Raw genomic sequence first — 14,799 nt, forward strand, 5'->3', positions numbered from 1 at the left:
GCAGTTCGTTGATTTCATTTTCATAAATGCAATAGTTTTTTGTACATAGCATAATATATACATACATAATATATATATAATGATGTCAAAATGGGTTGTGGCTCTGGGTGCTTTCTTTTCATTGGGCGGTCCCAAATGGCTCTTTGAGTAAAAAAGGTTGCCGACCCCTGCCCTATACAGTCCTCAGGCTCCTCAACAATAGTGGTAGCAGTTTGCATTATTTTATTGCAATGTTTTTCCTTATTCAGATTTGTTTCAAGACTACAGTTAGACTTCACTTGGATGGTTAATGCAGTTATTGCAATTTTGTTGTTTTATCACAGTAGATTTAGTAGGTTTATTTACATTTCAAAAACCAGAAGCCATTCATTTGCAAATGTGATTGCACTTTAGTTTACATATTTAAATGTTCAGATATTAAGATATGATAGACAGTTTTTGCATGATTTTAATGAGGCAAAATAACATGCTTTTTCTCTTGAATATATTGTTATAATCATTTGTTTCAGATGTACTGTAATTATTTTCCGTATAAAAATAAAATTTGGTGTTCAAAAAGTCTTTTTTCAAACTTGAGTCTTGAAAAAGAGGGGGCCGTCTTATAATCGGGGTCGTCTTATATTCGGGCCAATACGGTAATATGTAAAGAAATGTAAATGTGTTATTTTGTAAAAATCAAGAAGTTGATCCAACCTAGAGTGTTCCAAGTTAGGGAAATAAAAATCACGAACAGCAGTTAACTGCGATCATAACTTTTTATAGAAAGTACTGTTAAAGGGGTCAAGGTCACATGATGAAAATCTTTTGCACTGGTATTGCTATGACTTCACAAAAGGCAATCTAGAAGGTGGGCTTAATTCCTTAAGGTTTGTGGAGCGTAATCGTGTTCTTACATGATTAAAATGTTATCTAAAAATCAGATCATCTTAGAAATTGGCCATGACCTGACACAAATCTTCACAAGCATTTAAGAGCTGCAGATTACAGATACTTAAAATTTAACACATCCCTAATGACGAACAAGTAGAGAAAGATAACGGATGGAGTAGATAAGGATTATATAAAACGTGTTAAGGTACCACCATCAATTTTCAACACCGCTTACCCTGTCCAGGGTCACGGGGGGGCACTGGAGTCTATCCCAGCTGACTTCGGGCGAAAGGCAGACTACACCCAGAACTGGTCGCCAGATACCAACATCAATTATTTCATTACCCACTTTGTCATACTACACAAAGTAATCTTTGAATACCCATACTTTGAGTTACTCAATGAGTGAATCGGGGCTGAAGTACAGTATATAATAGCTAGGGTTACGCCCTAAGTAAATGTTACACTTTCATGACTCCTTTGCTGTGAGCAACATTATTACAGCTGTTCAGAGTTGAAAAAGGACAGTAGAATGGGGTTCTGTCAGAACAAAGACATTTTAATTCAAAGACAAAATTGTATTGTATGACTAATCAGTTTAATACGCGTAGAAGGGAAGATTTGAAATCCATGTTTTTATTGGTGAACTGTGCTTCGTGAATGAAATTCACACAAAAAGACGTGAGACATCTTGGCCGTAAGGTCGTTGGTGCCTGTCGTGGCGGCAATCCCCGAACCCGCTGGTGGACACCGGCGGTAAGGAATGACGTCAAGCTGAAGAATGAGTCCTATCGGGCCGTTTTGGCCTGCGGGACTCCGGAGGCAGCTAACAGGTACCGGATGGCCAAGCGGAACGCGGCTTCGGCGGTTGTGAGGCAAAAACCCGGGCGTGGGAGGAGTTTGGTGAGGCCATGGAGAATGACTTCCGGACGGCTTCGAGGAAATTCTGGTCCACCATCCGGCGTCTCAGGAGGGGGAAGCAGTGCAACGTCAACACTGTTTACAGTGGAAGTGGCGTGCTGCTGACCTCGACTCGGGACGTCGTGAGTCGATGGGGAGAATACTTCGAAGACCTCCTCAATTCCACCTACACGCCTTCCATTGAGGAAACAGGGCCTGGAGACTCTGAGGTGGATTCTCCAATCTCTGGGGTCGAAGTCACTGAGGTAGTTAAAAAACTCCTCGGTGGCAAGGCCCCGGGGGTGGATAAGATCCGCCCAAAGTTCTTAAAGGCTCTGGATGTTGTGGGGCTGTCATGGCTGACACGCCTCTACAACATTGCGTGGACATCGGGGACAGTGCCTCTGGATTGGCAGACTGGGGTGGTGGTTCCCCTCTTTAAGAAGGGGGACCGGAGGGTGTGTTCCAATTACAGGGGAATCACACTCCTCAGCCTCCCCGGTAAGGTCTATTCAGGGGTGCTGGAGAGGAGGGTCCATCGGGAGGTCGAACCTCGGATTCAGGAGGAGCAGTGTGGCTTTCGTCCTGGCCGTGGAACAGTGGACCAGCTCTACACCCTCGGCCGGATCCTTGAGGGTGCATGGGAGTTCGCCCAACCAGTCCACATGTGTTTTGTGGACTTGGAGAAGGCGTTCGACCGTGTCCCCCGGGAGGTTCTGTGGAGGGTGCTTCGGGAGTACGGGGTGCCGAGCCAACTGATAAGGGCGGTTTGGTCCCTGTATCACCGATGCCAGAGTCTGGTCCGCATTTCCGGCAGTAAGTCGGATTCGTTCCCAGTGAGGGTTGGACTCCGCCAAGGCTGCCCTTTGTCACCGATTCTGTTTATATTTTTCATGGACAGAATTTCTAGGCGCAGCCGAGGCGTTGAGGGGGTCCGGTTTGGGGACCTCAGCACCGCGTCTCTGCTTTTTGCAGATGACGTGGTGCTGTTGGCTTCTTCAGGCCGTGATCTCCAGCTCTCGCTGGAACGGTTCGCAGCCGAATGTGAAGCGGTCGGGATGAGGGTCAGCACCTCCAAATCCGAGTCCATGGTCCTCGATCGGAAAAGGGTGGAATTCCCTCTCCGGATCGGGGATGAGATCCTGCCCCAAGTGGAGGACTTCAAGTATCTTGGAGTCTTTTTCACGAGTGAGGGGAGGATGGAGCGCGAAATCTCGCGATTGACAGGCGGATCGGTGCAGCGTCGGCAGTAATGCGGTCCGTCGTGGTGAAGAGAGAGTTGAGCCAAAAGGCAAAGCTCTCAATTTACCGATCGATTTACGCTCCTACCCTCACCTATGGTCACGAGCTATGGGTCGTGACCGAAAGAACGAGATCCCGGATACAAGCGGCCGAAATGAGTTTTCTCCGCAGAGATAGGGTGAGAAGCTCGGTCATCCAAGAGAGACTCGGAGTAGAGTCGCTATTCCTCAAAGTAGAGAGGAGCCAGATGAGGTGGCTCGGGCATCTTATCAGGATGCCTCCTGGACGCCTCCCTGGGGAGGTGTTCCGGGCATGTCCCACCGGTAGGAGACCCCGGGGACGACCCAGGACGTGCTGGAGAGACTATGTCTCTCAGCTGGCCTGGGAACGCCTTGGGATTCCCCGGGATGAGCTAGATGAAGTGGCTGGGGAGAGGGAAGTCTGGGAGTCCCTCCTAAAAGCTGCTGCCCCCGCGGCCCGACCCCGGATAAGCGGAAGAAGATGGATGGATGAAACATCAGCATATTAATTAGGCCAGGTGCATTATTCAAAAATGCAATACAAAAGCAGTAAAAATAAATAAAATATAAAGCTGACTCAATACAGCAATTCAAAATTCAGGGATCTCCTGCACTAGTTGCACCTCACATAACTTGTTGGTACTTTAAAAAGCTTACAATGCTAACTGTTTATATTTAAAATGTTGCTGTTTCAGTACCGGTATCAAGGTATACTTAATGCAGGTATAGTCCATCCATCCATTATCTGAACATTTCATCCTCACAAGGGTCACGGGCATTCTGCATCTTTTTGCAGCTGACTTCGGGCAATAGGCTGAATGCACCCTGAACTGGTTGCCAGTCAATTGCAGGGCACACATCCAGTAGACAAACAACCATTCACACTCACAATCACACCTACGGATGTGTTTAGAGTGGTGAATAGGCCTAACATCCACGTCTTTGGGATGGGTGAGTAAACTGACGCAGGCACGGGAGAAATGTGCAAAAATCCACACGAGAAGTCAAAATGTTATTGTATATACATTAGCATGTTGGAGTGGGCCAGCCTTGACAGCCATTTCAGTTTCTCACATGGAACCTTCAAAAATTTAATTGCCCACCCCTGTCTTGCAGTACGGTACCACATGATCAGCTAGCTGATTCAGTGCCGTTCTCTTGGGCAGTGATCAGGTCCCCGGGTTTTTGCACCACTCATTGGGTTAAAGGACTTTAATGTGAGTTTGTTTACTTAATGTTGACTTCCATTACATACTCTTCTTTGTCAGGCCCTTTGTTGGGAACCATCTTATTTCAGTTTTGGCACAGTTTTTGGCCTTATATTTAAGGCGTGTATATGATACTTAACTGTATTTGTTAAAGAATATTAACAATTTGTCTCCACGAAATCTATAATTTACTACAGCTCATGCCATAACTCTGTTTTATTTTATGTTGTTGTCTTTATCCAGGTGTCAAACAATCGCTTTGGAGACGGTTATGTCGCACCATTATTCAGCTGTCCTTCAGACCAGCTGAGCTGGAGCTCATGTTTGCATTGCCCCTTTTCTACAGCATGTTTCAGCTAGTGGTGACTGCCCAGTTTGTGGGAGGTGACCTTCACTTTCGAAGTGCATTGTATGAGGCATGCCCTGCCTTTAAATGAATCTGTCTGAGTGAACATGTCACAGAATTTAATTCAGGAAAAACTGTTAAGCAGTGCCTCCATCGAGTGGAAATTTGGTTCTGTTGGTACCATTCCAACCATTGTATTTTAGACTTGGTATCATTTTCAGATTTTTGAGTCACAGCGGCATTAAAGCTAGATATGCCATTCATTTACTTTACTTGCAAACAAAATTTCAAATACAATTGGAAATGATTTATAGTACAATAAATTCATCTTTACCTGTGAGACCTCAGTAGTCTACGTCATGCCCAACATGTTTTCATATTCACAGCCATGCACTGCGTGAACCCTCTGTACTGAAAGGCTTGATCCTATGATTGCCAGTTTTGTTATATGTACTCTATATATGTCAGAGCATTTTAAATTCTACTTTAAATTTACGTAAGTTAACAACACCATAAAACAATTTATGAGTGGCCTTTGTATGTGAGTATGAGGTGTACTCTATTGAAAACAAGCACAGCATCATCTCTTTTAAATTCAGAGGACACGGTGATTCATAGTTTAAAGATCTATAAAGTTTTAAGAGGCCAAAGATCATTTAAAAGAAGGATGGTGCAATCACATTTAAAAAATGATTCTTTTATATGCACGTGCTTTGTACACTGACCCCATAAAACGTAACAATGGTTAATTTTTTTCCACACAATTTTCCTTCCCACTACTATTTGGCAGTTGACAGCAGGACATAAAGAGCAGTGCCCTGGGCAGTTGGTAACCGTCACTTTATTGGATAACCAACAGAATAGGAAAGGATTCAGTCCAGTAAAATTGACGCATTCTGGGCTGTTGAGGATACGCATCCAGTGTTTTTTCCAAGTTGACTGGCCACGGATAACGCTTGTCTTGCATCAAAATTCCAATATGTCTATGTTCAAGGAAACAACTGCAGAACTTGCTGTCTGCCTCTCTGAAGCCACCATCTGCTCTGGTGCTAACTGCCTTGTTCCAACCACTGACTTTAATGCAACACTGAGTCTAGTGTTGAGCACTGTGCTCACCATCATGCTGGCTATGGTCATGTTTTCTATGGGCTGCACTGTGGATGCACAAAAACTCTGGGGGCACCTGAAGAGACCCTGGGGCATCGTTATTGGTTTCCTTTGCCAATTTGGCATTATGCCTTTTACCGCATTTGCTTTGTCAATTGCCTTCAATGTATTGCCTGTTCAGGCCATTGTCATCATTATCATGGGTTGCTGCCCTGGAGGCTCCGGTTCCAATATTATCTGCTACTGGCTGGATGGAGATATGGATCTAAGGTAAGAAGTGGTTTGGTTCATTAAATAATATAAAGTGAGGTACAGTATGGTAGCTGAATTAATGTAATAAACATATCACCTTTAAGTACATTGCTGCATGGTAACATGCAAACATGTGACCCCATTCTCATTGCATTGATTATTGGGCCAAATCACAGTCATTATTTTGTGTTTCTAAAACAAAATGTCACCAGAGAACCTTGAAGCTAGCTGTTAATTTCCTTCTCTTCAGTATCAGTATGACAGCCTGTTCCTCCATCCTGGCACTGGGAATGATGCCCCTCTGTCTGCTTATTTACACCTCCATCTGGACTTCTTCAGACACCATCCAAATCCCATATGACAGTATTGGTAAACATACAACTCAAATCATGTGGATAACTCATAAACATATCAAAAGACTTCAGGGTTGTTGTTTTTTGAGGGGGCGCATGAGATAAGACCACGCAAATGCTTTGGGAAAAAAAATACATTTTACGTTTATAAAACTATATTTATAGTGATGTCTTACCCGCTTCTCTTAAAATTATAAAATAATAGTAATATAGTAATAAGTAAAAACAGTACCATAGGTGAGCTTTCAATGTTTATTTTGAATGTATGTACGTATTTTAGTATAGCGATACGCGTGTACAGAAGAAGGAAGGTCAAATAGTCGTTTGAGAATTGCCGTTTACGTTACATTACCGTTCCTTTATGGCCTTTTTGTTATCAAGCACTTGATACAAACACCAAATATAAAAAAAAAACTGAAACTAGTACTAAAACTAACAAAAACCTATCTAAAATGAAGCATTTTCAAAAACATAAAAACCACTAAAAAAGAATAGACTTTCTCCAGAAACTAGTTCTAACTACCGTATTTGCCGGTGTATTGGCCGACCTTTTTCGATCCAAAATCGACCGAAAAAAATCGACCTCGACTTATACACCGAGTCATAAAATTTAACTTCGTATTCATCGCTTCAAATGTGATGGTAACCAAGGCCGTTTCTCATGCATCTCATTGTGCGTTGCACTTAGAAAATTTGAACCGGGCGGCGTGCGCGAGTGCGCGGCCCGCTGGAAGTCCAATGAGGCGCCGCGATCTCCTGCGCGGTGCTTATAAAGTGCCGATCCGCTCGGCTTGGAGCTATTTCCGACCTCCCGTTGGTGCCGGGCAGCGTGCGCGAGCTCGCCGGCCGCGATCTCCTGCGCGGTGCTTATAAAGTGCCGATCCGCTCGGCTTGGAGCTATTTCCGACCTCCCGTTGGTGCCGGGCGGCGTGCGCGAGCTCGCCGGCCGCGATCTCCTGCGCGGTGCTTATAAAGTGCCGATCCGCTCGGCTTGGAGCTATTTCCGACCTCCCGTTGGTGCCGGGCGGCGTGCGCGAGCTCGCCGGCCGCGATCTCCTGCGCGGTGCTTATAAAGTGCCGATCCGCTCGGCTTGGAGCTATTTCCGACCTCCCGTTGGTGCCGGGCGGCGTGCGCGAGCTCGCCGGCCGCGATCTCCTGCGCGGTGCTTATAAAGTGCCGATCCGCTCGGCTTGGAGCTATTTCAGACCTCCCGTTGGTGCCGGGCGGCGTGCGCGAGCTCGCCGGCCGCGATCTCCTGCGCGGTGCTTATAAAGTGCCGATCCGCTCGGCTTGGAGCTATTTCCGGCCTCCCGTTGGTGCCGGGCGGCGTGCGCGAGCTCGCCGGCCGCGATCTCCTCCGCGGTGCTTATAAACAGCCGCATGCGCACGGCCTCCCGGAATTTGAACACATTTCGTCAATAAATTTCGCATATTGAATTTTGAAGTTTAATATAATGCAACAATTGAGCTCGACTTATACAAAGGATATATCATAAAATCGTAAATTTCCGTCGAATTTTAGGGGGTCGACTTATACACCGAGTCGACCTGTACACCGGCAAATACGGTAACTGAAGTTAAACAAGTCAAAATACAATAAAAACTAACTGAAGAAAAATCAAAAATTTATAACCTGGGATTAGGCAGGTTCATTTGACTAATTTCACTCATTTGTTTATGCTGGGTCAACCTTGTTAAATATTTTGGTCCAAGAGATATTGAGAGGATTGAAAAGACATATAATTTGGATTTTCCTCAGGTATCACTCTTGTGGCCCTCCTTGTCCCAATCTCCGTGGGGATGTATTTTAAACGCAGATGGCCCCAATTGGCTAAAAAGATCCTCAAGGTAGGAATTTCATCAATTTTCTTCTTGTCCGAATAACTCTATGTGACATTTGTGGTATAATGTGTGTATTCTGTCCAGGTTGGGTCCATTACAGGTTTTGGTCTTATTGTTATCATTGCTGTAGTTGGTGGGATTCTTTACCAGTCTTCTTGGACCATCGCACCTTCCCTTTGGATAATTGGAACTATTTACCCCTTTATTGGTTTTGGGCTGGGTTTTCTTCTGGCTCGCTTTGTGGGTCAACCGTGGTACAGGTAAGATGCCAGTTGATGATAGGAACAGTTTCAAAATGATGCCAACGTGGCACTAACCTGTTTAAAACATATGTTATCATGCTGTACTGTATTTACTAAATAGATCTGTGGTTATCACAGAATCTTGAATTTTACGCAGCTCGTACATGTTGTAATTCTGTTATACTGATTTATTTTATTTCCCTAGGTGTCGAACAATTGCTTTGGAGACTGGTTTCCAGAACTCCCAGTTGTGTAGCACCATTGTTCAGTTATCCTTCAGCCCAGCTGAGCTGGAGGTCATGTTTGCATTCCCCCTTATCTACAGCATCTTTCAGCTTGTGGTGGCCGTCATGTTTGTGGGAGGTGAGCTACTAAGTTTGTGATACAGTGCTATTTTCTTATGTGACATTAGTTATCCAAATGTGGGTGAACACATAACAAGCATCACCTTCTGTTGACTACTGTTTTTAGTGCAGTGTGTGAGGCAAGCCCTGCCTCTAAAGGAGTCTGTCAATCATCTGTCTGAGTGAACACCTTTTTTAATTCAGAATAACTTTTAAGGAGTGCCTCCATCAGGCTCATTATTTTAATCATTCAATTTTAGACCATAAATCATTTTAATATTTTTGAGTCACATTCCCATATGAAACCATATGAAAACAATGGTTTAGCAACAACTAATTAGATTACATACTAAGAATACTAGAATACTTTCTACAATGGTATGTGTCATTTCATTATCATTCAAAATCCCGACTCCAGCCTTGCAGTGCGGAGTTTGTATGTTCTACCCGTGTCTACCTGCCTCTAAAGGAGTCTGTCAATCATCTGTCTGAGTGAACCCCTTTTTTAATTCAGAATAACTTTTAAGGAGTGCCTCCATCAGGCTCATTATTTTAATCATTCAATTTTAGACCATAAATCATTTTAATATTTTTGAGTCACATTCCCATATGAAACCATATGAAAACAATGGTTTAGCAACAACTAATTAGATTACATACTAGGAATACTAGAATACTTTCTACAATGGTATGTGTCATTTCATTATCATTCAAAATCCCGACTCCAGCCTTGCAGTGCGGAGTTTGTATGTTCTACCCGTGTCTGTGTGGGTTTCTTTCGGGTGCTCCGTTTTCCTCCTACATTACAAAAAACATGCATGGTAGGCCTAGGTCTGTAGGTGTGAGTTTGAGTGCGACTGGTTGTTTGTCTCTATGTCCTGCAAATGGCTGCCCACCAGTTCAGTGTGCCCTTCGCCTACTGCCGAAAAGACTGCTGAGATAGGTTCCAGCACGCCCGTGACCTTTGTGAGGATTAGCGGTTCAGAAGATGAATGAATGAATGAATGAATGAATGAATGAATGAATGAATGAATGAATGAATGAATGAATGAATGAATGAATGAATGAATGAATGAATCGAACGAACGAATGAATGAATGAGGGCAGTACGGTGGAGCACTGTGTAGCACGTCCGCCTTACAATTCGGAGGGTGCGGCCCTCCCTATCTGGAGTTTGCATGTTCTCCCTGTACCTGCGTGGGTTTTCTCCGGGTCCTCCGGATTCCTCCCATATCCCAAAAAACATGCTTGGTAGGCCGATTGAGCACTCCAAATTCCCCGTAGGTGAGTACGACCGTGGATGGTTGTTTGTCTCTATGTGCCCTGCGATTCGCTGGCAACCAGTTCAGGGTGTCCCCCGCCTACTGCCCGATGATGGCTGAGGGGACAAGCGGTACAGATAATTGATGGATGGATGGATGGATGGATGGATGGATGGATGGATGGATGGATGGATGGATGGATGGATGGATGGATGGATGGATGGATGGATGGATGGATGGATGGATGGACGGATGGACGGACGGATGGACGGACGGATGGACGGATGGATGGATGAAAACTTGATAGCCTTCAAATGATGCAAGAAGATGGAGCAGAACACAGTTGCTAAGATTTTTTTTTTTTTTGCTCATCTATCATACGTTTGCCTCGATTTTTTTTCCCTTCAGGCAGAGGCAATAGGGTCAGTAAGACAGACAGACACCTAGCAAGAAACAGAAACAACACTACTCTAAAGATTTGGACAACAGTTTGACAATACGCACAATTGCACAGATACAAACTTTGTATGAAAATACATAAATGGAAAATGGAGAAACAGCATGCCCCTAATGCAAAGTCATCACTGCTCAGCTCTAACATAAAATATGTATTTAAAACAATGCAGCACATTTTCAAGGCCACTTAGCGGAAGTGAGCCGAAGGACAATGATCAAGGTTCATACAATAAAATGTGCCATCAAAAGCTGTATAAAACATATCTCAGAAAGGTTGTCGGCTCCTGACTTGAGCAGTATTTCCACACATGTAACACTGCTAAAGCAATTTCAATTCATGACCGGAAGAGATAAAGGGATTAAACACATTTTACTGAGAAACTGTGTTCAAGGACAGTGGTCTTGGGAGGTTCACAAGATAATCCTCCCTTTTGTTAACAGTGGTACAACTATTTATTGGACCATTTACAACTTTAGTCTTCAAGTTTAAAATGACCCGGTAGATAAATGTCTGGTGATTGAAATGGTTATGATGAGGTAATGAATCATTCACAATTTTTGCATTGCGCTCCACAGGATACCAAGCCTATATAAAGTCACGTGGTCTGGGATCAGCTGAAACAGATAGTGAATCTCCGTCATTGGAAGACGTCTATGCAGAAGGAGCTAAAGAGAAGCGCTTTCAAGTGGAAAATAGCGCCTTAGAGTTGAATGAAGATCATATTAATAAAGGCAAGGCTGAGCACTTTGACAAGAACACCCAGCTCTGATATTACGCCTTTGCTGACTTTGTACAAAATGACCTCCGCAAGCAGGGCAATACTGCTGAAAGCTCCAAACTGTGAACACACACCACACTCTGCAGGTTAGGGTGGTGTGCAATGGTTTTAATGGATTTAAATTTTTTGAAATAACCCCGGAAAAGAGGGCTACCCAAATATATTTAATATATATGCATATTAGTGTTTTTGTGAAGGGACATTTTTCATGCCCAGAAGAAGGTAGTTGAATGGTCATTGTGTGCTTGTTATGAAGACCTTCTGTATCTCTGCAGTCAAAAAGCACATATCACTTAGGGCTCCTATCCAAAATGTGATAAATGCCCCCCCAAAAAAAACTAATTGTGTGCAGGCTATTATATTTTGCTAAACTTGTCCAGATTGAGCCAATCAAGTAACAAGATAAAAACTCATTTGGACACTAGGTAAATAAAACTACATCCCAGCTTTTTTAACTGAATAATCATCATTTATTTATAGAGTTTTAGAGAAGGTTCTTCAAATATGCTTTGCTTGTTCATGTACTTGACTTAATTTATACTTCATGTTTGTTAATAAATTGATGGTTAATTGATGGTCAGGCTTCCTTGCATTTATTTGATGGAAAATGTTGCTAAGTTTGAGTAAATATTGATTTTATTCCTTTTTAAATGTATCAGTCCACTGAACATACAGTGGGGAGAACAAGTATTTGATACACTGCTGATTTTTCAGGTTTTCCCACTTGCAAAGCATGTAGAAGTCTGTAATTTCCATCTATCGACTGTGAGTGATGGAATCTAAAACAAAAATCCAGAAAATCACATTGTATGATTTTTAAATAATTTCCATTTTATTGCAGGAAATAAGTATTTGATACATCAGAAAAACAGTACTTAATATTTAGTGCAGAAACCTTTGTTTGCAATTACAGAGATCAGACGTTTCCTGTAGTTCTTGACCACGTTTGCACACACTGCAGCAGGGATTTTGGCCCACTCCTCCATACAGATCTCCTCCAGAGCCTTCAGGTTTTGGAGCTGTCGCTGGGCCACATGGACTTTAAGCTTCCTCCAAAGATTCTCTGTTGGATTCAGGTCTGGAGACTGGCTTGGCCACTCCAGGACCTTGAGATGTTTCCTACGGAGCCACTCCTTAATTGCCCTAGCTGTGTTTTGGGTCGTTGTCATGCTGGAAGACCCAGCCGCGATCCTCGGTCTCTCTCGGTTTGGGGCGCCATGCAAGATCTCACCTCGTGGAGCATCAATGATCATGAGGAAGGTGAAGAATGAGGCCAGAACTACGCGGCAGGACCTGGTCAATGACCTGAATAGAGCTAGGACCACAGTCTCAAAGAAAACCATTAGTAACACACTACGCCGTCAATGATTAAAATCCTGCAGTGCACGCTAGGTGCCCTTGCTCAAGCCAACGCATGTCAAGGCCCGTCTGAAGTTTGCAGATGACCATCTGGATGATCTAGAGGAGGAATGGAAGAAGGTCATGTGGTTTGATGAGACAAAAATAGAACTTTTTGGTTTAAACTCCACTCGTTGTGTTTGGAGGAAGAAGAATGATGACTATAACCCCAAAAACACCATCCGAACTGTGAAGCATGGCGGTGGAAACAATTTTTTGGGGATGCTTTTCTGCAAAGGGAACAGGACGACTGCACCGTATTCAGGGATGGATTGATGGGGCCATGTATCGAGAGATCTTGGCCAACAACCTCCTTCCCGCAGTAAGAGCTACAGAAATTGCATGGGATTTGTTTTTTATTTGTGACCAAATTATAGTTATATAACATTGATATGAAATGCTACTGTGTGCCCATAAAATAGATAATAAAGGGTGCACTAAATAATTTGTGTGTTAAATTAAGAACTTTGACATCTAGGTAAGATAAAAAATAAAAATAAAGGTCCATGTGCTGTCTTTTCAATAATTACTTGCCCCTCCAGACGTCTCTGCACACTTCTGGTTCAGAGTTCAATGAAATCTCAAGACTCTCAAGTTGCTTCAGAGAAATGAGCTGTCCAGTGTTGGAATTCTTGGTCTCAGGTGCAGGTCATGGATCTTGGAAAAGGATAATGACCCAAAACACAAAGCTAGAAAGACCGGCCAAAAATGGCTAAGAGCGAAAAATTGGACTATGCTGAAGTAGCCTTTAATGATCCCTGATCTAAAGCCTACTGAACATCTGCATAGGAAGCTGAAGCGTGCCATCTGGAGTAAGCATCCTTCAAACTTGAGACAAATGGCTGCTCGACTTGCCCATGTGGACATAAATACCTACTAAGAGGTGCATGACTCAGAAGGTTGTGCAACAAAATATTCAATTATGGGTGCCATTTTTTTTACCAGGACCGTATCATGAGGTAGATTTTTAAACATATTCTGTTGAACCACGACTGAAAACCAAATTTTATTGGTTAATTGTCATTAGAGTTGCATGTATAATGACTATCCTATTTTTGTTTTACTCACATTTACAGAAAACCAAGAGCGTGATAATAAATTGCACCCCCAATATGGGGGCCCCAATACACACACCAACCGTATTTTTCGACGGTTATCATGTGTGATGGCATGTGTAGGCGTCGCGCTTTTGCCATCTTCTGGTAAGTATAAGAAATGTCAGAAACTTATTGAGACTTCCTTACTCGTCCCGTAGCTATCTATTTATGTGTATGTATGTATGTATGTATGTATATATATATATATATATATATATATATATATATATATATATATATATATATATATATATATATATATGTATGTAAACAAAAACCCAATAACCAGTGATTTTAAAAAAAATTTATACTATCTTTTTCCCAAACGTAATATCCATTTAACATACCGTATTTGCCGGTGTATTGGTCGACCTTTTTCGATCCAAAATCGACCGAAAAAAATCGACCTCGACTTATATACACCGAGTCATAAAATTTAACTTCGTATTCATCGCTTCAAATGTGATGGTAACCAAGGCCGTTTCTCATGCATCTCATTGTGCATGGGTGTGCGTCCGTCAGGCTCATCAAACAGCGAGAAACTGAATCATTATAAAGCGTTCGTCGCATTAACATGCATCCTCAGCAACAATTTCAAATATTCTCACCTCAATAACGGACATCGAAAGCCAGGCAGCGACGATGACTGCTAGGGGGAAGTACTGGGTATTGAGCGAATGTGCGAGTCATCGCGCGTCAAGCAACGACAATAACTACCGGTACGTAAACATTCAATCGCCATGTCTAAATGAATGTCGTTGGCAATTAGAAAATATTCGCCAAACTTGGCCAGACTTCCAGGGGAAGAGGCCGAATTTTCACTTGTTCTGGCCGACCGGAGGAACCAGCCGAGGCGGACACTTTACGGCGGTTGAGTCGTTGGCACTTAGAAAATATTCGCCAAACTTGGCCGGACTTCCAGGGGAAGAGGCCGAATTTTCACTTGTGGTGGCCGACACGGGGAACCAGCCGAGGCGGACACTTTACGGCGGTTGAGTCGTTCGCACTTTGAAAATATTTGCCAAACTTGGCCAGACTTCCAGGGGAAGAGGCCGAATTTTCACTTGTGGTGGCCGACAT

The 14,799-nt window shown here is 43.3% G+C and overlaps 2 protein-coding genes across 5 annotated transcripts in view; one reads left to right on the forward strand and one right to left on the reverse strand.

Moving 5' to 3' along the window:
• The first annotated feature begins 5,251 nt into the window (after nt 1-5,251).
• Nucleotides 5,252-11,804, forward strand: slc10a2 (solute carrier family 10 member 2). Its single transcript, XM_049729159.2, has 6 exons — nt 5,252-5,963; nt 6,196-6,314; nt 8,059-8,147; nt 8,226-8,401; nt 8,589-8,746; nt 11,022-11,804. Exons 1-6 carry the CDS (start codon nt 5,566-5,568, stop codon nt 11,213-11,215), a joined length of 1,134 nt encoding a protein of 377 aa, XP_049585116.1. The 5' UTR covers nt 5,252-5,565; the 3' UTR covers nt 11,216-11,804.
• A 225-nt stretch (nt 11,805-12,029) lies between these two features.
• LOC125974177 (uncharacterized) overlaps nt 12,030-14,799 on the reverse strand; it is a 28,570-nt gene continuing 25,800 nt past the window's right edge. For all 4 annotated transcript variants that reach the window (XM_049729124.2, XM_049729121.2, XM_068651643.1 and 1 more), the window contains one exon: nt 12,030-12,682. The gene's annotated coding sequence lies outside the window, so the exon portion shown is untranslated. The remainder of the gene's footprint in view (nt 12,683-14,799) is intronic.

Source organism: Syngnathus scovelli, chromosome 8, assembly GCF_024217435.2.
Source record: "Syngnathus scovelli strain Florida chromosome 8, RoL_Ssco_1.2, whole genome shotgun sequence".
NCBI classification, from domain to species: domain Eukaryota; kingdom Metazoa; phylum Chordata; class Actinopteri; order Syngnathiformes; family Syngnathidae; genus Syngnathus; species Syngnathus scovelli.